This window comes from Ammospiza nelsoni, chromosome Z, assembly GCF_027579445.1.
Source record: "Ammospiza nelsoni isolate bAmmNel1 chromosome Z, bAmmNel1.pri, whole genome shotgun sequence".
Lineage (NCBI taxonomy): Eukaryota > Metazoa > Chordata > Aves > Passeriformes > Passerellidae > Ammospiza > Ammospiza nelsoni.
Window position 1 is genome coordinate 45,441,812 of NC_080669.1, and position 23,419 is coordinate 45,465,230.

Consider the following 23,419-nt stretch of genomic DNA (forward strand, 5'->3'; position numbering starts at 1 on the left):
GGCTCTTAAGTCTCACAGTGAGAGACTTTGACCAGTAACTCACGAACTACGATCTCAAGAAACCCACTTACTTGAAAACGGTGAGCATGCAGAAACATTAGCATGAGAAACAAGAGAATCATTGAATTTATTCAAGGTAGAATACTAATTAAAAAGAGAACTAAGTAACTTGTAGCCAAATTATCTGTGATTTATATGTTTGCTTATATATATATATATATATATATATATATTGCAAATTTTCAAGGATTGGGTTGCTTTATCTGTGGAAAACTTCACCATGTACCCTGCACAGAATAAGCAATGTCTCCTTTCTAAACTATGCTCTGCATCTGTGTTTAGAGAGTCCCTAAATTGGCAACACTTCTCTGCCATGGTTAAGTAGCTTACTTCATTGCTACCAAGGAATGGTTCGTGTCCTCATGAGCAGGAAAAGTTTGAGATAACCAAATTATTAGTTGACAGTATTTTCAGCATTTGCAGTAGCACTCTTCAGTGGTCATCTGCCAATTACAACAACGTTTTCCTCAGGCAGAGCTGCTCTCGCTCAGCTTTGGCTGCCATCTCCTGGGCAGGGGGGCAGTGCTGTCCCCGAGGCCACTCCAGCACACAGGCTGGAGGCAGGCCACCGCCAGAGCTGCAGATGTGAGAATTCAATGTCAGCACAGGTGGTAACATGTACTCGCAGAGTCTACAGACCCCAAATCACCATAGTGATGCCTGCTCCCAGTGACTTTGGTAAATTAGGATTTTTATTATTTGCCAAATCATGTGTATGGAAAAAGTGGGAAACAGAGTAGAAATACAAAAGGACATCTTAAATGATATGTGAATTACATATAATTGTTGAAACTGTATGAATTGCTGTTTTGCTTTGGCTTAGTCATATGCATATGCAGTTACAGCAATTGGTGCACATATTAACACATATTAGAGTCCAGAAATCTCATTGCTAATACTTTACACTTTTCAGCTAATGAAGATGAGATACAAAAAAAAAAACCACTAAAGAAGCTATCAGGGGAGATGGATATGCAGCAGTAAATTATTAAGATTTAGGAACATCATACCGAAGACGAGAATGAAAAGTGTATTTACAGGTTAAAAGAGATGGCACGATTTCATCACTCACAACTACTTTGGGTGGAGTTCTTCGGAAACCTTTTCATCAGCACTTCCTTTTTTGAGGTTCACATTAATTTTTCAGGGCACAGTGCCATGTGGAGCTACTAGAAATATTTCCAAGTGAGGTGGCACATGTAAGATACAGTCTGGGGGAAAGCCGGGGGGCAGATCATGCACCGCAAAACCGCTGCAGGTATTTGTATTGCAGTTGAACATGCTCAGCCCCAGGAACACGGAACGGCCCCTGCCACTCTGCAGTGCTGTTTTACAGCCCCGTGACTCGGTGCCCAGGAGAACCACACAATCGCTAGAGATGGAAGGGACCTCGGGAGACCATCTAAAGACCACCTAGCACAGATTACACACGAACGCCTCCTGGTGGGTCTCTCAGAGCTTCCTATGCTTCGTGAACCAAAACCTGCACTTCCTCTCTTGCCGAAAGCCACAAATATAAACATACTACTTTGCCTTTGCCTTCCTCCCACCACTTCCCCAGGGAGTCAGGAGCACCGCTGCTTCCCAAAAGCAGGAGCTGGGAATGTACACGCTTTCCATGCCTCAGCAAAGCGCGGTATGACCGGGCGGTATCGGAGGCGTGCGGGGGAGCTCGCTCTGGCCCCAGACCCAGACTCGGCCCTGGCCTGAGCGCGGCGGCGGGGCGCGCCCTGAGCGCGGCCCGGGGCGGGCCCGGGAGGTGGTGGCAGCGCTCCCCAAGCCGCCCAATCAGAGGCCGCGGGGCGGGGAGCGCGGCGCCCCATTGGCGGGCGGCCGATGGCGCGATGGCGTGTTCGCCGCTCCTGATGGCGCGTGGGGCCGCGCGGCGCTCGCCGGGCCGTTGCCGCGGCGATTCGGCGGGTGACGCGCGCGGGCGGGGCGTGCCGCGCGCTCGCCATTGGCCGCGCGATCGGGCGATGGCGGCGCCGGCGTGTCCTTGCGCGGCGGGGCGGGGCGCGGCGCGGGGCCGGCGGGACGGAGCGGGGCCGGCGGCGCAGTCCGGGGCGCGGCGGGACGGAGCGGGGAGCGCGGCTGGAGCGCGGCGGTGAGCGGGGACCCGCGGGGCTGCGGGGGGGGGGGGCGTGGGGCTGGCAACACGCGTCCGCCGTGCCCGGCGGGCGGGCTCCGGGCCCGAGTGCCTGTTCGGAAAGGCGGCGTCGCTATCGCCGCACGTAGGGAGCGGCGGCCGCTGCGCTTCACCGCCGCCCTGGGTGGCGTGCGGGGGATGCCCGTGTCGCTGTCCCGTTACCCTCCTGACGCCGTCGGGCGGCCCGCGTTTCCCCTGTTCGACAAAAACTGCCTCTCTGGCAGGGCTCTGTGCTGTCGTGTGCGTTCCGGGTGAGCTCCGCACGGGTTTTCTGTGGGCTGCTGTTGCCGCTTGGCTCCTGTAGGTACTGCTGAGTCAGATAGCAGGAGATGGGAAATTAGTGCTGATCGAATAGATGGTGTTGCAGAGGATTGCTCTGGGGTTAGTGAGAGCTGTGTACCAAACCTTAAGAATTTAAGAGGTAAGTCGTCCTGTTACGTGGGTGGTAATTGCTCTAAACGTTTACATACAACCGGTCTAGTTTGCTTTTTATACTCTGGTTAATTTTTGAGGGAGTCACGTTTGGGGTTTGTCCATATTTTGCATTCTCAAAATGGATTGCTTTATTTTCTAGTCTCGTAGAAATCTTTAATTGAAAATAAAGGCAAACAGGATTTATAAAGCATCCCTTTTGAACCACCATTTTGAAACTCAATAGAATTACAAAGACGTTAAATTTAGGTTTATATTTAATGTTATGTCTTGCTAATTCGAAGCGGCAAGTCAGTGTGTGTGCATAAATATTTTAAGCAGAAATACCAGGTGATGTTATGCATTGAATTTTTTTTAGAGCACTGTAGTGCAGAATCACTAGGTGAAATCATCAATATTTTCTAGAAGTGTCAACTGCATAGTAGAAAGCATCCTGCGCTTTGGGCAGGTTAAATAAACACAAAAACTTTAAAGAATCATTTTGCGTTAGGACTTAGTATCACTTAGTTAACCCCAAGATGAGTGATGAGGCATCCTGTATTTCAGGATAGCAGCAGTTAATAATACTAATAAGATACTATGGATCATTATTTTAATAAATGAATTAATGCATTCCCCCCCACACAGTTAATTATATGAAGCCATTTTGCTTTTGCCATTTTTGTTTAGAAATAGAAAAAACAATTTCTCAATAAAAGATTCTGAAGTCTTTTGTTTTTTGATTGTCAGATAATCATTCCAAAATTAAACAGGTGAAGTAGTTGTGTTAGCAGTATTACTAGGTTCAGGACTGCTAGAACTCTATAAAGTCATGTAGTAACTGCTAGTTATGATTTTCCTGAAATAGAGTGGTATTCAAAATTACTTGTGTTTTCAGAGGATGTTGTGATGCCTTTTCTGTTTTTTGTGTTGTTTCAAAATCTTCAGCACAGGTATTCTTCTGGCTGGGTTTTATTTTAGTTTTCCTAATTAAAATGTACCTTCCATTGTGCTGAGGAGAAATTATAATACCAGTGTGAAACAGCTTTGCAAGAATTGCGTAAATTTACAGAACAGAATGAAGTGTATACGATATAGAGAAAAAGAAGGAATAATGTCAACTTTAAAAGGAGGGGGTTAGTTTTTTATTTTATTTGAAGACAGCCATTCAGTTAGGAAATTAAATAATTTGTTCTTAAGGAAGGCAGTCTTCTCAATTATTTTCCAAGTTTGGCTCTACGAGCCACAAACATCCTGTCACACCTTCACTGTGGAAGGATAAAGAAAAATAAATAATTGCTGTTGGTGCTCATGTGATTCAGATTGGTATTGGTAGGAAACCAAGATGATTCTGGTATCTTCAGGAGCACTTAGGCAGATAGATTTGCCTGTTATTTTCTCCATTGAATGTCAGCTTCATTTTTGATGTCCAAGCAAGTAAGTAATATCAAAAGTCCTATGGATGGATTGTTGCATTTAGGACGGCACAAATGGATTTTTTTATTGTCTTTGAGGTGGTGGTATGTAGACCCCTCAGGCCTCCATGGAAATCTTGCAGTACTAGATTGGTGCATGTAAATTGCAGGCTGTCTCTGTTAGCCAGGCTATTAAGCATTTTTTAAACTTTACAGTCAGTTTTGTAAGCTGTTGTTTCTGTGCAGTGAGGAAAGGAAGGTCCAGTTACTAATGTATGTGAGAATGTTAGGACAATTTATTTCTATGGTATAAAACATAAGTAAAGATCTTTGGCAGACTTGCATAAAGAAACAACGCAGAGCAGATAGACCAGGATCTGGTCTGAAGGACGTGTTGAACATTCATATTGTTAGTTATGAGAAGGACAGCTGTGAAAATTTCTGGTAAACGTTTGTTATCTGTTGGAAGCAGAGGGATGATGAAATGCACCATTAAACAGGGAATAGTAAATGTAGAAGAGAACTGCCACAATACTGTTATGTGAGGATTTGCATGCTTTAGATGAAGAAGGAATATTTTTGAATTGTAATTAATTTGTATCACAGAATAATATTGAACGGAAAGTAGAGAAGACGCAGTCAGAAGCATAGCATTGCAATTCCTGCTGTTGAGTATTACCAGTAATGGTTAATTGATAATTTTTCTAGCTCATCAGTATTTTTGACAGGAAGAATGAGTACAGAGAAACAACAGAATTTAGTGAGTGCTTACATAGAAGGTAAAAACAAGGATTTTGAGTCAAAGCAGCATCAAAATTGTATGATAGGAAGATTTGGAGAGATCTCATGAGAGTGGTGAGGCCTTACTGTTAGAATCACAGAATCTTCTGATTTGGAGGGACCCACAAAAGTCATTGAGTTCAGCTGTTGAATGAATGCCCTTTATTGAGATTGAACCCTCAACCTTGGCTTTACTAGCACCCTACTCTAATGGATGACCTAATCCCAGTGGCAAAGGCCATGAAGAAACTAGGAAGATGGGTAGTACAACAAAAAAAGATTGAGAAGACAGGAGCAGATCACACACAATATTTTAGAATATTAGAAATAAATGTGTTTTACATGAATGATTGTAGGAAAGGTAAAGATTAGTTTCTTTACACTTCTCTGTCTTAAGTGGTTTTGCTTTTATTTCCTGAAGGATGTCTTGCAGGAAAGTGTAGAGGTGTATCTTTTTTCACTGAATCTTGTACTCATATGAAGTATTCCTTTGCTGCAGGTTTGCAAAGTATAGAGAAACAGCCTTGAAAATGCTGTCCAGACTCTTCCGAATGCATGGCCTTTTTGTAGCCTCTCATCCATGGGAAGTCATTGTGGGAACAGTGACTCTCACTATCTGCATGATGTCTATGAAGATGTTCACTGGGAATGATAAGATCTGTGGCTGGAATTATGAGTGCCCCAAAGTTGAAGAAGTAAGGGTTTAAAATAATTTATTTGGTGTAAGGATTTAAAATAATTTTCTTTGGTGTTAATCGGTCCATCCAGGGTTTTCTATAGAATATGATCAAGCTGTGATATATTAGGAGTAAAGTAGCTGTGGAGAAGCTTCTTCATGGCCTTCTTTTCTTATTTTGATTAGCAAAACTATATGCAAACAGTGATGCAATGACCAAGCATTTTAGTGTTTTTAAGGCAAGACTAACAGTGGTATTTATTTTATTCTGGAACTTAACTTTTAATGCGGCTTTACAATGAACTTAACATTTCACAGTGAATTTCCCATAGTGTGAAAGCTAACTAAATTGCTTTGTATTTCATACAGGATGTTCTGAGCAGTGACATCATCATCCTGACAATCACACGCTGCATAGCAATTCTTTATATATATTTCCAGTTTCAGAACCTAAGGCAGCTTGGATCAAAATACATTTTAGGTATTTTATCTGATTTTTGTATTTGCTGTATGTGTTTTAATTGTGGGGGACGTGGTTTACCTAAATTGGTAACAAATACTAACCTTTTAATCCTTATATTCACAACAGCATTATTTTAATTATTTTCTAGATAGCAGAAGAAGTCTTTTGCACGTATCAAAGTACTATTTTTTTTGGGGGGGAAGGTTGTGTAGGATTATATAAACACTGAAAATGTCATTCTTGAAATAACTGTTTATTATGTGAAATACTTAAAATTGTAGAGCTGTTTAAGATTTTAATTAAGATTTATGGCTTTTGAGTCTTACTTTGAATACATTACAAATTTTAGATTTTAATGTCTGTAAAAAATAGCTTCTCCTTCAGTTTGCGTCTCAACTGCTGTTAGTGCACTAAGACAGAAATTATCATTCATTGTCATGATTCATCTAAAAGCGGGAGAATTTTGGGGTTTTTTTCTTTTCCTTTTCCTCTTCCTATATATAGGCAAAAAAATTCCTATTCTCTTGTTTTTTTAAGGTATTGCTGGCCTCTTCACAATCTTCTCAAGTTTTGTTTTTAGTACAGTGGTAATTCACTTCTTGGATAAAGAACTGACAGGTTTAAAGTAAGTAATGAATTGTTATTCTCGATTTCATGCTTATATTTTTTTTTCCTGTACCATAAACCTTGAATTTTAACATATGCCTCTGTTTTTTTCAGTGAAGCTTTACCATTCTTCCTGCTTCTGATTGATTTGTCAAGAGCAAGTGCATTAGCCAAATTTGCGCTCAGTTCCAACTCACAGGTCAGGCAAGGGAGTTATTTTTGAGGATTTTTTGGTTGTTTGGTGCTTTGCTCTGGGATTTTTGTTTGTTTGTCTTGCAATGGTGATTTTTAATTTAATGTTCAGAATAGAGCATTGTCCCATGTCAGGTGATTAGAACCTAGGTGAGCTTGAAGGCCCCTTTCAAGACAAGTAATTTTATAATTGTATGAGTAATCCAAGTGGAGAGACACACAGGCAAATAATGTCTTGGGGATACATAAATAACAAAAGGATCAAATTCTATCAAGATTCTCTGTTCTCTTGTCTTCAAGCCAGATCAGTGTTCAAGTGAATAGTAATATGGTAAAACTACTGTGCACAGCCATGGGCATTGTTAATTGTATGTATGAGCATGACTTCATTAAATTGGAACTTAAAACCAGCAATGCTTACAGCTCTTCCAAGGAGGCTAAAGTTCCTAGACAAAGTCTTCCTTAAAATGGTTACTGATAGTGAAATAGTTAATTTCTAGGACTCAGGAACAGTATCTAAAGACACATCCAGTGTTACACTGTTACTACAAAAAGAAGCATAATTTTTAGGCCAAATGTTAGCAGAATGAATGTAGCATATGTGCAGACAAGAACATCCGTACTCCAATACATTTAACACAACACATTAGGAGAGATTGACAGGACATCTTGCTTGTTGTACCTGGTAATGTTTGTTTCCTAATAGTCCAAATTCTGAACTAAGAGTATATTAACTGGGATTACTTTGTGCTTACAAAGTACTGTACATGGCATTTACACATACTAATTGTGGCAAACATTGTGTTGTATTTGAATTTGGTGTATATTACTATGTACAGTTTCTATATATGCAATATAATGTGTTCTGTATTATTTATGATTACTGCAGGTACAGAATTTTTTATTAATTTTAAGAGAATATTTTACAAATAGGTTTCTTCTACAGTTTTTTCCCCCCTGCTGCCCTAAAAATACCATCACCAGGAAAACAGTAGCAAGCTCTCTAGAGTTTATCATGCCTGCTTTCTGGAGGAAATCTTTTTCTCCCCATCAGAAAGCTTTAGTGCCTTTTGTGACCTCTTTTCTATCAGCTGAGTCTACAGAATTAAATATAAAATACTAAAGTAATAGTAGTTGAAGTACTGATGTGTGATTGTAAGAAATGTTGAAATCCATGACACAAATGCCTTCTATCATGTCTTCAGATTTAGAAGTGGTGTTCTTTTGAATTTGCTGTAATTAATGTCTCTGCCCATCAGTGTTGTAGAAGCTTAGAATACTGATGAGGCAAAGGTAGAGAAATTAGTCAAAATTAAATAATTTTGTGTCAATAGTGAAAGTATAATTACTTAGAGGAAATAGAATAGATTCTCTGTATACTTTCTCGTAATAGTTCATTTTCAATAAATGTTTTAGAAGGCCTTACCACCATAATACTACTCTATTTACTAGTCATGTTATGTATAACTTAGTTTGGTTTTTGTCTTCATGTTAATGGACAGAAATCTTTCTTTCTAGGATGAAGTAAGAGAAAATATTTCACGTGGGATGGCAATATTAGGCCCTACGTTTACCCTGGATGCACTTGTGGAGTGTCTTGTAATTGGTGTTGGTACCATGTCAGGTGAGCCATACAGTGTAAGGGTCTAAATATTTCCAGTTAAAAAAGACGTTTTGAGAGACATTAGAGTATGGAGAGTTTCAAATAATAGGTGTTAGCCATGAGAGTGGAGCAACTTAATCTATTTATTTATCTATCTCCTAATTAGCTTATTTTACTGGTTACTGGAAATATGAATAATATATACATGCTGAACCAAAGTTTTAAATACTATGTAATGGCTTTCCTTGAGCATTGTGAAGTAGGAATGAACATCTGTGCAGCTGCTTTCATAAGATTTGGTTTGGGTTTTTTCCAACTACACTGCATACCTTAACAGCATCTTCTAGCACTTGCTCTTCAAATAATTTCAGTCCTTTCAGGGTATCATGTATTAATAATTTGTATTAATAATTATAATATGTATTAATAATTTCCTTCTTTATATCTTAGGGACAAAAACTTATTTTGGTGCTGTATATAGTTTTTAAAAACAATTTATCCTGTTAGCTCTTTGATCCTTACTAAGGCAGTTACATACTGCATGTAGACCATGCATAGCGTGGCTTTTTCTGGATACTTTTGAAGAAGTAGGTGGGGTGTATACTGTTACTTCTTCTCTGAACATCCCATGTTTGAAAAGGGAGTTCAGTACATAGTGTTGGCTAATTTTTTTTTGCTCAAATAAGTAAGGAGTTTCAAGCTTTCATGATGAAGTTTAAAATCTTGGTGAACTTCATTTGTATTCATTTAGAATTACACCTTAAAATACTTTTCTGTCACTACATAAATACATATTGTGCTTAGAATAAGCCAATGCACAATGAGTAGGCCTTAAGATGCTTGTTTTTAATTAATCTCGATAGTTCCTTCTGTAACCAGCAATGTCAGTTTAATGATTTCTTTCTTAGTCCAGCAGCTCTTATTCAGCTATAGCTAATTGCATATTCAAATGTAAAAACTGTCTTTTTATTTAGGTGTACGACAGCTTGAAATTATGTGCTGCTTTGGCTGTATGTCTGTTCTTGCCAACTACTTTGTCTTCATGACCTTCTTTCCAGCTTGTGTGTCCTTGGTATTAGAGGTAAGACCAGCTTCAAGACAACCTCAAGTTTAGTATTCAGCCCTGTGCTTCTGTAAGCTGTATTTTTCATCATGGAGTTGTATGCCAGCATGTTCATCTTCCTTTCAAAGTAAACTGGTGACATGACAGCAATGTGTAAATATCACTGTAAATGAGTCACACTCAGTAGTAGTTGTGATCTAAAGCAAACTAAACAGATGATACTGTAACTTATTGTCTGTCCAGGGTTTTTCACAATTAAAAGTCTAACTATAGACTCTTGGTAATTTGTCAATAATCAAATAAAAATGTAATGTGGGATCTTATTTGTTGGTTCTTCTAATAGGTACTATATATGACTTATTTTTATTTTATTGCAGCTTTCAAGAGAGAGTCGTGAAGGGCGCCCTATATGGCAGCTTAGTCATTTTGCTCGTGTTCTGGAAGAAGAAGAGAATAAACCAAATCCTGTGACACAGAGGGTCAAAATGATTATGGTTTGTGGCTCTTTTTCATCTGTGGTTATGCAATCAGTGAGGTGTCCTGGTGCAAAAATTAAGCTTTTGTTTCCTATAGACTTGTATTCTGAAGCCCATTAGTTGAACTTAGTCATAGTTTTTAATTAACTTACCCTGTATCTACACCTGTCATTTTCCTGCCTATGGCATTTCTGTGCCAAGCACTCAGGGCTCTTTCATGTGTACTCCCTCTTGCCCCTGCAGTACCCTCAGCTTCCTTTGCTTATTTCTTGAGTGAGAGAAAACGTGTGGGTGGGACACATCCAAAGCTACTATACAACAGTGTCACAGTAGGCCAAAAAGGGTGTTAATTAGAGGTGTAGAAAATCAGCTTTTGGATTTTAGAAGCGTGGGAAACTTGGGGGAAAAAGCTAGCAAAAAAACCCAAATAAAAAGAGGGCAATATTTATCCTTACTAGATTAGATACCAAGTTACATTTGAAAAATTAATGCTTGTTTTGTGTTTTTGATACAGTCACTGGGTTTGGTTCTTGTTCACGCCCACAGTCGTTGGATAGCGGAACCAGCTGCTCAAAACAGTACTGTTGAAAATTCAGTGGGATTGGATGAGAATGCACCAAAGAGAATTGAACCTAATGTTTCACTGTGGCAGTTCTACCTTTCTCGGTGGGTGGCTTCACAGAAGTGTGATTGTGCTATATTTCTACTGCTACCAATCTAGAAGCTTGTTATCCTAGATCACAAGACTTGCAGACTTTCAGGTCTGACCACTCTAGGACGTCTTGGAACCAGAGGTGACATTTCAGAAGAAATGTCAATATTATGCCATTTGTCCAAACTCTTGCAGTAGTCAAGAACATGATCAAGAGCTCGTTCTCCTGTATGCATCAAAACATTCTTTTCCCACTAGCATCTTTCACAGCATACCGGGAAATAATTTTAAAACTGCATCAGAGTAATTTACTTACATAGAGTTTCTCACCATTCACACCTAAGTGCAAAAGGTGCAAAACTCATTTTATATTATGGCTTTTCCTTCAGCTCAATTCAAGTTAGTGTCACCTGTCATTTCATGTTATTTCTGAGAAGTCAGAACTTTCGGGTATAGGCTTGGGGTATTTGTCCCTTCGTAGCAGTTCATCGTGCATCATAGTAGTTCTAATTGGTAGATAATGAGAAATGAAACTTTGTCTTGTCATTGGGGGATAGGTGTCAAATCAATTTGATGTGGCTATCAGTGAATCTTTACAGTCATTTTTTCTACTGGGGCTGTTTTTTAGCCAGATTTATGTAACTCTTTAATGACATCTGAAGATTTTCATGTTGATAGTAGTATGAAGAATGATTTTTCCACCCTAGCCTAGAATACTTCAACATCCTGGTAGAAAATATCTCCTGAATGGAATTTCTGTAACTATGTGAGGATGGAATTAATATTACCCTTTCTGAAGTAAAAAAATACCAGAATGCTGTTACAAGCAACAAATTGTATATACTCTGTATTTACTTTTTGATCATTTTTAGAATGGCCAGTATGGATATTGAGCAAGTAATCACACTTGGATTAGCCCTTCTCCTTGCTGTCAAATATATTTTCTTTGAGCAAGCGGAGACTGAATCTACGCTCTCACTGAAGAATCCCATAACATCTCCTGTGATGGTACAGAAAAAGGTCCCTGAAAATTGTTGCAGGAAGCAGACTGGAGTTCTGAAAAACAATCAAAAATCTAACACAGGAGAAGAAGCTTTCATATCCAAAGATGAAAGTGGTAGGTAATTTTTATAATTTTAAAGTCTGGACCCATTAATGAGTATTTGGAACAAATTGTGCAATCTTTGGTAGCATATTATATTTGGTATCAAAACTTCAGTATTTTGTTAACTGGAGCTCATTTTTATTATCTTTGTACAGCTGAAGTCATAAAACCTGTATTAGCAGAGTCATCAACCAAGGCTACATTTGTGGTTGGCAATTCCAGCCCTGTGGAAACTTCTTCATATCCGAGTGGAAAAGAGGAAAAGATTGAGTTACCTAAAGAGCCACGTTCTATTGAGGAATGTGTTCGTATACTTGGAAATGCACAGGTATGGAAAAATAACTATTTTATGTAACCCCTACTGCAGCGTCTGATTTAAGAATTGTTAGAGTTCTTTTCCCAGCTTTTAGATGATCCCACTGGTTGTAATATCATTCTTCAGGAAATTACATGGCTTTAATAACATGGGGGAGTGTGGAGGTCACAGCTAAAACAAAACGCTTTAATGAGTTACTTCTCAAGTCAGTTGAGAAGGTTAGGAAGAGGGATCAGCTTCATCATTGATAACATTCCAAGTCTTTGGAGCTTCATCATGTACACGTACGAGTGTGTGTCTGATCATGAAAGTTTTTGATCATATGTTGGCCTGCTGTAAAACCTGATGTTGGCAGTTGACCCCTTTAGCAAAGTAAAGTTGTTATTCTTTTTCTTTTAGAAACATTTAAAATGATTTTCACCAGGGGAGTCTCTGTTTTCTCTCTCCACCCTTTGTTTCCAGGAAGGAGCAAAATTTCTTACTGATGCTGAGGTTATCAGCTTAGTTAATGCTAAGCATATTCCTGCATACAAACTGGAAACCCTGATGGAAACCCAGGAGCGAGGTGTATCCATTCGCAGACAGATGTTATCTAAGAAACTTCCTGAACCTTCATCTTTGCAGTATCTTCCTTACAAGAATTATAATTATTCTTTGGTAAGTATGAAGTAGACAAGCAGAACTCACTGTTCAACTATATTCCAAACACATGAAGAAGAAAAACATGAGCCTGTTGGAACGATTCCGGAGGAGGCCACTAAGTTGATTGGGGGTTGGAATATCTCACCTGTGAGGACAGGCTAATAGAGTTGGGATTTTTCATCCTGGAAGGGGAAGCTTTGGGAAGACCTTAAAGCACTTTCCAGTATCTGAAGGGGGCTTACAAGAGAGTGGAAGAGGGAATTTGCACAAGAATCTGTAATGAAAGGACAAGGCAGAACAACCTTAAGCTGCAGAAGAGCAGATTTAGATGTTAGGAAGAAATTCTTCACTGTGAGTGCGGTGAGACACTGAACAGGTTGCTCAGAGAAGGTGTGGATGGTCCAAACGTGGCAATGTTCAAGGCCAGGTTGGATGGGGCTCTGAGCAACTTGGTTCAGTGAAAGGTGTCCCTGTTTTTGGCAGGGGCATTGAAACTAGGTGGTCTTTATGGTCCCTTCCAACCCAAACAAGTCTATGGTTCTAGGAAATAAATCCATAGTCATGCATGTGAGTTGACAATAAGCATGGTCAAAACTTATGTAGAAGGAAAAAAATAAAAGGCAGACACGAGGCACCAACTTTAATTGCTCTTAATTTTTTAAACCTAGGGTGGTGCATGAGTTTTGTAAGTTATCCAAAAAATATTTCCTATCAAAGTATGCAGCTGACTTATCTGAGAAATCTGGAGTTCTACTGAAACTGAGCCACAATTCAACTGAATGATAATAATAAAATAACCTTGAGCACAAGTTAAAACTGAATATTTTTTTAAATTAAAACTTCAGGGTTATTTAAGTAACATTTAGTACTATACAGGATTCAATATATCTTGCCTAGTGTTGAGTAACATTCGCTGTTGATAGTTATAGCTGTTAACTTTTTGAGGTGGCAGTGAGTTGCTTTATGGGTAAATTTGTGTTTTACAAAGATGCCTTGGTGTAGTCATAGGCATTGTATGTAGCATGCTGTACTGTGCCACTGGAATGTAACCTAAGTGATTGTTTTGTTTGGTTTCTGTAAGGTGATGGGAGCTTGCTGTGAAAACGTGATTGGATATATGCCTATTCCTGTAGGCGTAGCAGGACCATTGGTTTTGGATAACAAAGAGTTTCAGGTGCCAATGGCAACAACAGAAGGGTGTCTTGTAGCAAGCACAAACAGAGGATGTAGAGCAATATGTGTAAGTACTGTGTGACTTTAAAAGCTTAGAAAACTTCCTGTATTATAAAATACATAAATATAATGCATAAAAATATGCGTTATATAAACCTAAACATATTCAGGTTTATATAATGCGTATTTTTGATTTCTTGAAAACTAAAGTTTCAGTAATCTTACTTTATCCCTTTCTGCTTTGGTTTTTAGCTTGGTGGAGGAGCAAGTAGCCGCATTCTGGCAGATGGGATGACTCGAGGACCTGTTGTAAGGTTGCCCACTGCTTGCCAGGCTGCAGAGGTGAAAGTCTGGCTTGAAAGCCCCGAAGGTTTTAAAATAATGAAGGAAGCTTTTGACAGCACAAGTAGGTTAGTATGATGACTGTTCCAGCTTCATTTCCAGACATAAGACTTCTGTGGATGGTAGAAAGATCTCAGTTGGTTTTTTTTTGAGTACTGCAATTGGCTGTCCCAATGCTGTGAGTATCTAAGAGGACAGAAGTCAGTCTGGCTGTGTGCCAAGGCTAGCAATAAACATTTTTCACTGATAATGGTAAACTGCTGTATGTTAACAACAAATAGATAGACATTCTGTAATAATTAATAGAATATTAATTTGTCTAAGCTTTTTTAAAAGATCCTATAATCTTATTTTGATTTTTACTAGGCAGAGTAACTGTAACTGTAATTACTATGCAGAAAAAATCCTCAGTTTGGTCGTAAGCCTTTCAGATGATATTAGTATTAATCTGAGAAAATACAAGGTAAACTAATGCTAGAACTGAAATGCTAAAAAAATGTAAAACAGTGGTAAGAATAAGTCTATTTCAAGCCCTAAAGTTTTCTCTAGGGCTTATGATGATCTTCTTGCTTTAGGAAGATTCAGAGAGAGATTTTCTTAACAAGCATCAGCCAAAGATACATCTGTATTTTGGCCAGAATCAGCTCATGCTGCTTTTTAAATGCAGTACTTTCTGCCTTTTGAGTGACTTGTGCAGCTTGCAGTGTTGAAGATAGCATGCTTTTTGCCTTGCTGTAAAACTTACATCAGAATTTCCAAAGGCCTGATTATTACTTTAGATCTGGTAGTGAGATGTTTAAGGAATACGAGTGAATAAATTTATGTTAGCAGTTGAGGATATTTTATTTCTTGAAGTTCAGCGATAGAAAACATAAAAAGGCAGTGGACACTTTAACAATGAATATTTTTGTTGTACTTATTCAAGAAAGCACCATCTCTGGAAGGGTTCAAGAAATGACTGGACATAGCACTTGGTGCGGTGGTCCTGTTGAAAGGATGATCGTCAAAGACTGGACTTGTTGGTTTTATAGCTCTTTTCAAAATTATTTGTAAAGGAATTTATTATACTGTATTTAGCAGTGCAATTTGCAAAGATTTACTGCCATTTTGCCACTTAAAGCTAATATTCCCATGAGCATTGTAAGTAATAGTTACATTTTCTTGCAGGTTTGCCCGCCTACAAAAACTTCTCATCAGTTTGGCTGGTCGTAACCTTTATATCCGGTTTCAGTCTGGAACAGGGGATGCAATGGGAATGAATATGATTTCAAAAGTAAGGATCAGTCCCCTTAAGTATTTTTAAAAAATGGGTATTCCTTTTTGAAAATAGCCTAATAACCTGTGACATCTGGAGGACAAAGACAAGACACAGTGGTCTTTGCATAAAGCAATAAAAATTTTTGGTTTTGTTAAGTGTAGACAAAACTAGGAAGAAAATTATGAAGGAAGGAAGTAATTTTTTATTTTATATTTTTATAATTATTTAAAGACAGTATTTTTGGTAATAGGAAGCTAAAATGGTTGCACTGTTGCTTTAAGCCAAAGATTCTATCTAGTAGTAATTATTCTGTTACTGTGTTTATCATTTCCTAGTTAATAAATAATTAGGAGTGGCAGCAGAGAGGTGTTCTCTAGTTTTGCTTGTTTTTATGCAAACATGGGGAAGAATTTGAGATGTGATCCTTAGACTGCATCTCTAGGTTGCATATCTAGATCCTTAGATTGCTTATCTAGATCCTTAGATTGCAAAATGAATGATGTTAGACTTAAACTTCTTTTAGAATAGGCAGTCAGAACCATTATAAAAGTGGATCTGATCATAGACAAGTCCTAATATAGCAGATTTTCTAGTCTTGATTTCCTGGTGTAAAGAAGCTCTTTCCTCTACATCCAGATTTTTTTCAATCTATGCCTGTAATAGTTTAACTTAGTTCCTGTTGTATCTTCAGTATGGTACCCATATGTCTATGTACCTAGAATGGATCCAGGGAGTCTGTATGTACTGGGAAAAATCAGTTATTCCCCAATGTAATTCCCAGAGTGATTAGAAAAAAGATAGTCATAATTGTTTGTGGTTTTTCCCCTTCTATTTCTTGTTTCTTCATTATATTTTTTGTATTTTTCTATTTTTCTTTTCTTCCACTGTAACTGATTATCTGATTAGGATACTGTTCCACTGTCCTTGAATGGCTTGTTTTACACCCATAAAGATAAACCTAGCCTATTACCTGTTTCTCTCTAACAGGGTACTGAAAAAGCACTGGTGAGGCTGAATGAAGAGTTTCCTGACCTTCAAGTTATAGCTATCAGTGGTAACTACTGTACAGACAAAAAACCTGCTGCTATAAACTGGATAGAAGGAAGAGGAAAGTCTGTTGTCTGTGAAGCAGTCATTCCAGCTAAGGTTGTTAGAGAAGTAAGTGTCTGGTCTCTTGTTTATAAAAATACATACGTTTTGCAAAACTGATGCTTATTTTACATTGTACATATGAACTGAAAGTTGTTTTACAGGTAAGGATGGTTCTTAAATGTCTTTTCAGGTACTTCTGTAGGATAAGCCATTTCTCTGAGTCAGTAGATTCTTCCTTTTTCATTGTGGCTAGTGTGAAATAGTGTGTATGTGTTTAATGATGCATAGTGATGTGTTTGATACCTAGTTGAAGGCATTGGGATTTTCATGGTTAACCTCTTAAAAATTATGCCACATTTTGACAGATGTTTACATGTGGTGTTTTGTGTGTCACTAAAGACAGTCTTTTAACCCTTTCACTCATATTTTGTGTCACACGCACCTGGCTTTCTCTTCAGTATTTACATGCTTCCTACTACAGTGGAAACGGATAATCAGGTAGTTTACTTACTCCAAAGCTGTCTTGACATCTTGCATGACCAAGGGTATTACTTTATAAGCAATGCCAGTTGTATACTCTGGCTGGCTTGTCCTCCATTACAACAGTGTCTTAGATTCTCTTCCACCCAAGTTCAGAAGATGGCTTCTGTGTCAGATAAAATCCATTGCCTGTTACCTGGTTGTCAGCACTGGCCATGGGAGACAATATCCAAGGAAGAATTCATGCATTGTAACACTTGTTTAAGATCTTATAAGTGGGTGATTGCATACTGCATAGGGTGGGTTTTTTTTTTTTTTTTGCTTGCTTTCCCTTAGTGATTTGTCCAGTCTCTTCTGGGACACTATATGAACTTCTAGAACTACTATTCTGGGCAGTATTCCACAGTCCAGCTTCACCTTGTGTGAGAACTACTTTTGTATTAATTCCATTTGATGATGCCCCAGTTTTGTACTGGGAGAGATGTTTAAGACTTTTCATCTTCTCTCAACTGTTCAAGATGTTACAGCTCTGACACAGCTGGTCCACCTTCCCAGCTATTTTCATTTTCAGACTAAAATGTACTAGTTTCTCTATCAGCAGTGAGTAAACCGACTTCCAGTATGTCTTTGAACATGCTTACCTCTGTATCTTTTACAGTTCTACCATGTCTAAAATTCTGGGTACAGAATTTGACACAGGATTCTAACAGTGTATGCAAAATGGATTTATACATTGACATAGTTCATGTCTTCTGGGGTAGTTTACTGTTTTTCAAATTGTTGACTGGCAATATCTATTGTAACCTCAAGATTTCATTCCAGGGTAGTAAAGGGGAGGTAGTCCTTTCATGAGCATTGATAATTTTTAGGTAAATTTGGGAAGGTTTTCCTCAAACCCCAGCCCTGTATGTCACCACATTTACTTATACTGAACTTATAATACATCAATGTTATATTTTTGTCAGTGCTGCAGACTTTGTGCACATAAATACTGTTCCTGCTGTGCAGGAATATCTTAAATTTTGCTCAACAACAGTATCTCTTTTGACCATCTTTGATCACTTTTGTATTAAATTCAGTATAAATCTCTTACTTGAAAGTTTCAAAATCCAGTCACTAAAAATAAATGTCATTTAATTTTATATTACTGTTCATAATATTTATTTACCTATGTAGAATAGTTGTTTGTGTTGGAACTTTTGTTTGGCTCCATATTTGTATGCAAAACAAATTTGGGAAGAGTTTAGTGTCTGGAACAAATTGACAGGAATGTTGGAGTCATGTAAAGGTAAATTAATGGGATGTTTCTGCCAAGATAATTTTACTTGTTCCATTCTGAATATAAGGGAGACTTTGAAATGGAGTACCCAGCTGTGAGCTTTTCTCAAAGGCCTGTGAAAGTCCAAACCCTTTGTTTGGACTTTTCCATTGTTACTTGGACATCCTATATTTAAAAGTTTTCTTTGGAACAAAAATAAAAGGTATCCAGGACAATGATTGATTCAAATTCCATACAGAGGCAAACAAGGGGTGAGGGCCACGAATAACCATAAATAGAGTATTTCTACTCCTGCCTGAGGAAAAGGGTAGTAAAAGTGTATCTATCACTTTGTCCAGGTGTTGAAAACAACTACGGAAGATCTAGTTGAAGTTAATATAAACAAAAATTTGGTGGGTTCTGCGATGGCTGGTAGCATAGGTGGCTACAACGCACATGCAGCAAACATTGTGACAGCGATCTACATTGCCTGTGGTCAGGTAGGTTTGTTATACACCAGTTCACATTTTCTTTAGTTCAGTAATTCTTAATCAAACACTGATTTAAGTGTCTGATTGTTGTTTCTCCTCCTTGATCTGAAGGATGCTGCGCAGAATGTGGGCAGCTCCAACTGCATCACTTTGATGGAGAGAACTGGTTCCACCAATGAAGACCTGTACATCAGCTGCACAATGCCTTCTATAGAAATAGGGACTGTTGGTGGCGGCACCAACCTGCTCCCACAGCAGGCCTGTTTGCAGGTATAGTTCTCAAAATTGAAAGCAACTTATCTTCTTAAATCAAAGGTTGCTTTCATGTGGTGTGCAAGCAATATTGCAGGAATGGGGCTGCTTGAAACTTGGTGTATTTATATGAAAATGTTAGAAATGTCTAATGAACTGTTTTCATATATCCAGTTTCTAAAGCTTAAGACATTTACTAATGTCTTAATAATATTAAAGAGACTCATTGGGTATAATTGAGAAATACTACCAAATATATAATAAATTGACTTCAATTTCATAGCATAATACTGCCTTGTATTTTTTTCCAGATGTTAGGGGTTCAAGGTGCAAGCCAAGATAACCCTGGTGAAAATGCCCGTCAGCTTGCTAAAATTGTTTGTGCTACAGTGATGGCAGGGGAATTGTCATTAATGGCTGCTCTTGCAGCAGGGCATCTAGTCAAAAGCCACATGATCCACAACAGGTAAAAAATGGAAAAATCTGTGTATTTATCTGCTGTTTTGATCCTCTTACAAGTACAGGAGAGTCAATAATGATTATGTGACTAATTGCAACACACAGAAGCAGTGTAACATTTTAACTGTCTAATATAGTTATCTTGCTTGTTTTATTAGGTCAAAGATAAATCTACAGGATCTTCAAGGAACCTGCACTAAAAAGGCAGCTTGAGTACTAAAATGGGTTTGAAATGAAGAATTGTTTTAGGAACTGACCAGATGCACAAGGAAAAAAAACCAAAATCTATGAAGTTTAGAATAAAGATTGCCTTCAACGCAATGATGTCTGTGTAAGAGAAACTAAGAGATCAAGACTTGAGACTAGCTATGCTTGACCTTCTTCAGTGGTTAGAAACTGTGAAAAGAAGTCCTGTCAGATATCTTGAATATTCTTTCAAATTCTTTCAAATTCTTACTCTTACAAAAATTCTTTCATGCTTTCAAACTCTTACTCTTACACATCATTTTCTGAAGAGTCAGTCTAATGTTTTCACAGGTTGAGATTATTTTGCCTAATAAGGTCCTGCTAACTACTAAACTAAAAAGTTATGTAATGTACTTTGTACATTTAAAGTAACAAAACAAAAGAAGTTGGTGTAAACTTGGATTGAATGCACTGGTCCTTGCCATCTTTATTTTCTGGTTAAGCAAGCATGTTTTTTAAAGTGATGGCAAGCCTAATCACTTTCTATGAACTCCCAGTTTTAATTTGTTCACATGTAAAACAGGTCTTAGGCTATCAGACAGTTTAATTGAATTATATTAGTTTAATAGAAATCTCTGTCTATATATAGTACTTAATTTGCTGCTGCTTCAGCTAAGCAGTGTTCAGTGTTTAAGTCCACAATCTAGGTTATTCCTTTATGTAAAACTTGTGATCTTTTATATTTTGAACTGTTAAATATAATCTGTACTGAAGTAGGGAAGAACAGTGTCTACAACTGTTTTGGTACTTTGTAGAAAAAATGAAATGGCAACTTCAAAACAGTTATGTGTCAGATATTTAAGCAAATGTAGTTTCTCAGAGAAACATTATTTGATAGGAGTGCATTCAAACAGGAGTCAAGAACAGATGTTTACACTTACTTAACAAGAATTCTCTTTAGGAACATACATACACATTGTGTACCTTATGTTGGGGATTTTTATAAGGTGTTTAATGCCTATTCTCCAAGAATAGGTGTTTATCCACCATTTCAGCTGAAATAAAACTAAGCCAGAAGACCACGCTGTTCTTATAAAAAAAAAGGAGGGGATTTTTTTTTCTTTTAATTTCCTTTTGAACTTTCTTTTTAAGGTGGGGAATATTTATTTTAAGAATAAATTTTAGCTTTTTTGTCAATGAAAAGTACTAATTAAGGGGATTCATTGAAATGACATGTTAATGTAAGAAGCAGTTTTTGTAATAAAATACTGTACTTGGACCAGTGAAGCAGTCTCAGGTGTTCTTACTGTAATAAAGAAAACCCAGGTTTATTCTGGTTTGATTCACCTTCAGGAATACTGCTAAATGCATAGCCCTGCCTAGTTAATCACAGGAGGAAAATTATTAATATGCTTGATGATTTTTTTGTTTGGTTGGTGTTGGCTTTTCTTGTTTGACTTTTTGTGGGGGGAATCAGTGGATTGGGCTGGGTTTCCTGCAGCATCATTCCTAAAGGGGTGACTAGTAGAGGTGCTCTTCTAATGTGCAGATTTGATATACATCATGGTGGGTTGCTTTGTAGTACATTTACACGTTAATATCCATTGTAATGAGCTCATAAATGTAATGTGCAAGCATGAAGACATACTACATGCTAGATATGTTATGATGGCATGTAAATAGCAAATACCATGAATGTTTATCTTCCTGCAGTATTGTTGCTAATTGCTATTTTTATTTAAGAAAATTTGGAATTACTTTGTTTCTATGTTCATTCAATGATTTTATTTAACACTGGTCTGGCAATAAATGGTGATTCAGTGTTCATTTTGGTGGATTTAACTGACATTCTGTCTGGCAGAATTAACTTTTTTGTATTACTAAACTGTGTACATTTTGGTACAGAACTACTTTTTCAGTTTCAGTAAAACCACAGAAAACACATTGGCTTAATTGTGGTATTTTAAGCTTACTTTATGACTTAGTGACAAATTTATAGAGAGTCTAAATTAAGAGAGTTAATGAAGAGACACTAGCAAGCAGTGCTAAACACAGCCAGGGCTGTGACACCAGTACTTCTCCCCTTGTTTGCAGAAGCCTGTTGGCACTCATTTATTGTCCTCAAAGTTTAATTAGGCAACTTGCCCAAGGGAGAGAACTAACTCGCTGCAGCATTAGACATACCTTCTGCTGAGGCCCGTTTGGCAAAATCAAAACACTGATCTAGAACTGAATTTCTAGAATTGTCGTAACTTCAGTGCTATACTTTTGCTATGGATAATGGTTTCCCAAATATTTTAAAACCCTAGAAGAAAAAAACATTTAAAATAGTGTGTTTGACTCTGGTACCACCTTGCTTCTTTCTTTACCTCTTTTCTCCTCTGTGTGCTGAATCTAACTTACCCTGTAACACACCAGTTCCCTTTTGCTGCCTGGTGTGGCAGTTTCAGCACTGAGGCTTGCAAGCACTCCAGCCCCAGCTAGCTCCAACCAGAGAGCTGTTGCCCAGCTGCTGCAAGGCTCTGTCAGTGAACTGTGCATTACTGAACCTTCCTGATGGAGAGAGCAGCTCCAGCATAGGGATGCACATCACCGTGACATGCACCCTGAGCAGAGCGGTGATACTGGAAGCCTGGTATGGCCGGTGCTGACCTGGGGGGATGTGGCTCTGCCAGGCTCCAGCACAGGCATTCCTAGGCATGCACACTGATTCCTGGGAAAGAGCACAGCTGGGAAACCACTTGCTTTCTCATAGGAGTGTACAAGTACACACCGGGTATGTCAGTGCACAAACAGTGGACAATTTTCATCCTTGATGTGAACTTTGCTCATAAGGTGAATACAGCCCTGGGAAAAGCTGTGGTAGAGGGCCTGTCCTACTCCTTCCAGCTCTCTTGTGGGGTGCAGTGCAAGCTCTGGCTATTACTCAGAGTGTTTTTCAGATATGTGATCCTCTCCATCTCCTTTAGGACATGGCTTACCATTTTCAACATCATATCCTCTTTTTCCCTTTGGCTTTGGTTAGGGAAGGTTTATATTGCACAATGATACCTGCTGAAACAAGATGATAGTTTGGGATCCTGTCTTGCCCCAGGGCAAGTTTGTATTCCTGTCAGGTCCACCTTGTCCTATACACAGAGTAAGAAGTGACACTGGTGTGCATCCAGTGACACCCCTAGAACTGACAATTCCATACCTTGTCCTCCTGCCTGGAGATGTCTGCTGGCCTCAGGCTCACCTTGCTTACTAGCCTGTGGAAGGGGGAAGGCCTGCTTCCAAAGTTAATCTCACCTCAGTGCTCCAAGGCTTTTGCAGTCTATTACACAATGCAAAAACTACTTAGCATCCTGCCTTAACCACCAGCTTTACTTCGGTCTGCTCTTAGGGGACCCCAAGAGCTTTAGCCCCAGCTTTCATAAGTTGCTCCCATTCCATTCCCACTAGGACTCAGGCCTTCTAGAAGAATATGGTGGGTTGACCTTGTTCACCCCCATTTAAACAGGACAGGAAAGAGAAATTGTAAAGGCAAAAATGAGAAGACAGATTGAGATAGAGACTGCTTAGGAGATAAAGTGAAGCTACACATGGAAAGCAACCAAAGAATTTAATCACAATTCCCTAGCAGCAAGCAGAGGAACACTAACAGTTTGGCACACTAACAGTTACTTGAGAAAACAAATCCCATAACCATGAATGTCCCCACTTTCTCATCTTTTTCCCAGAGCTTTTGGTGCTGGGCACAATGGCATCTGGTATGGAATATTGCTGTGGGCAGCTGGGATTAGATGTGACTCCTTGTGTTCCTTCAGAGCCTCTCACCCA

At 38.6% G+C, this 23,419-nt stretch overlaps 1 protein-coding gene across 1 annotated transcript; it reads left to right on the forward strand.

The window, feature by feature from the left end:
* The first annotated feature begins 2,099 nt into the window (after positions 1–2,099).
* HMGCR (3-hydroxy-3-methylglutaryl-CoA reductase) lies at positions 2,100–21,424 on the forward strand. The gene is made up of 20 exons (XM_059492241.1): positions 2,100–2,164; positions 5,312–5,507; positions 5,858–5,969; positions 6,489–6,576; positions 6,672–6,756; positions 8,268–8,373; positions 9,327–9,433; positions 9,793–9,909; positions 10,406–10,557; positions 11,416–11,660; positions 11,804–11,976; positions 12,427–12,621; positions 13,688–13,846; positions 14,032–14,189; positions 15,289–15,394; positions 16,367–16,537; positions 18,569–18,709; positions 18,812–18,970; positions 19,264–19,418; positions 19,570–21,424. The coding sequence occupies exons 2-20, from the start codon at positions 5,343–5,345 to the stop codon at positions 19,622–19,624; spliced, it is 2,649 nt and encodes an 882-aa protein (XP_059348224.1). The 5' UTR covers positions 2,100–2,164; positions 5,312–5,342; the 3' UTR covers positions 19,625–21,424.
* The last annotated feature ends 1,995 nt before the right edge of the window (positions 21,425–23,419 follow it).

Bases quoted from the DNA above. Each gene is read 5' to 3' on its own strand.
- HMGCR (XM_059492241.1), top strand. From the start codon at position 5,343: ATGCTGTCCAGACTCTTCCGAATGCATGGCCTTTTTGTAGCCTCTCAT. The intron at 11,661-11,803 runs GTAGGTAATTTT...ATCTTTGTACAG, and splicing joins CATATCCAAAGATGAAAGTG to CTGAAGTCATAAAACCTGTA. The intron at 14,190-15,288 runs GTTAGTATGATG...ATTTTCTTGCAG, and splicing joins GCTTTTGACAGCACAAGTAG to GTTTGCCCGCCTACAAAAAC.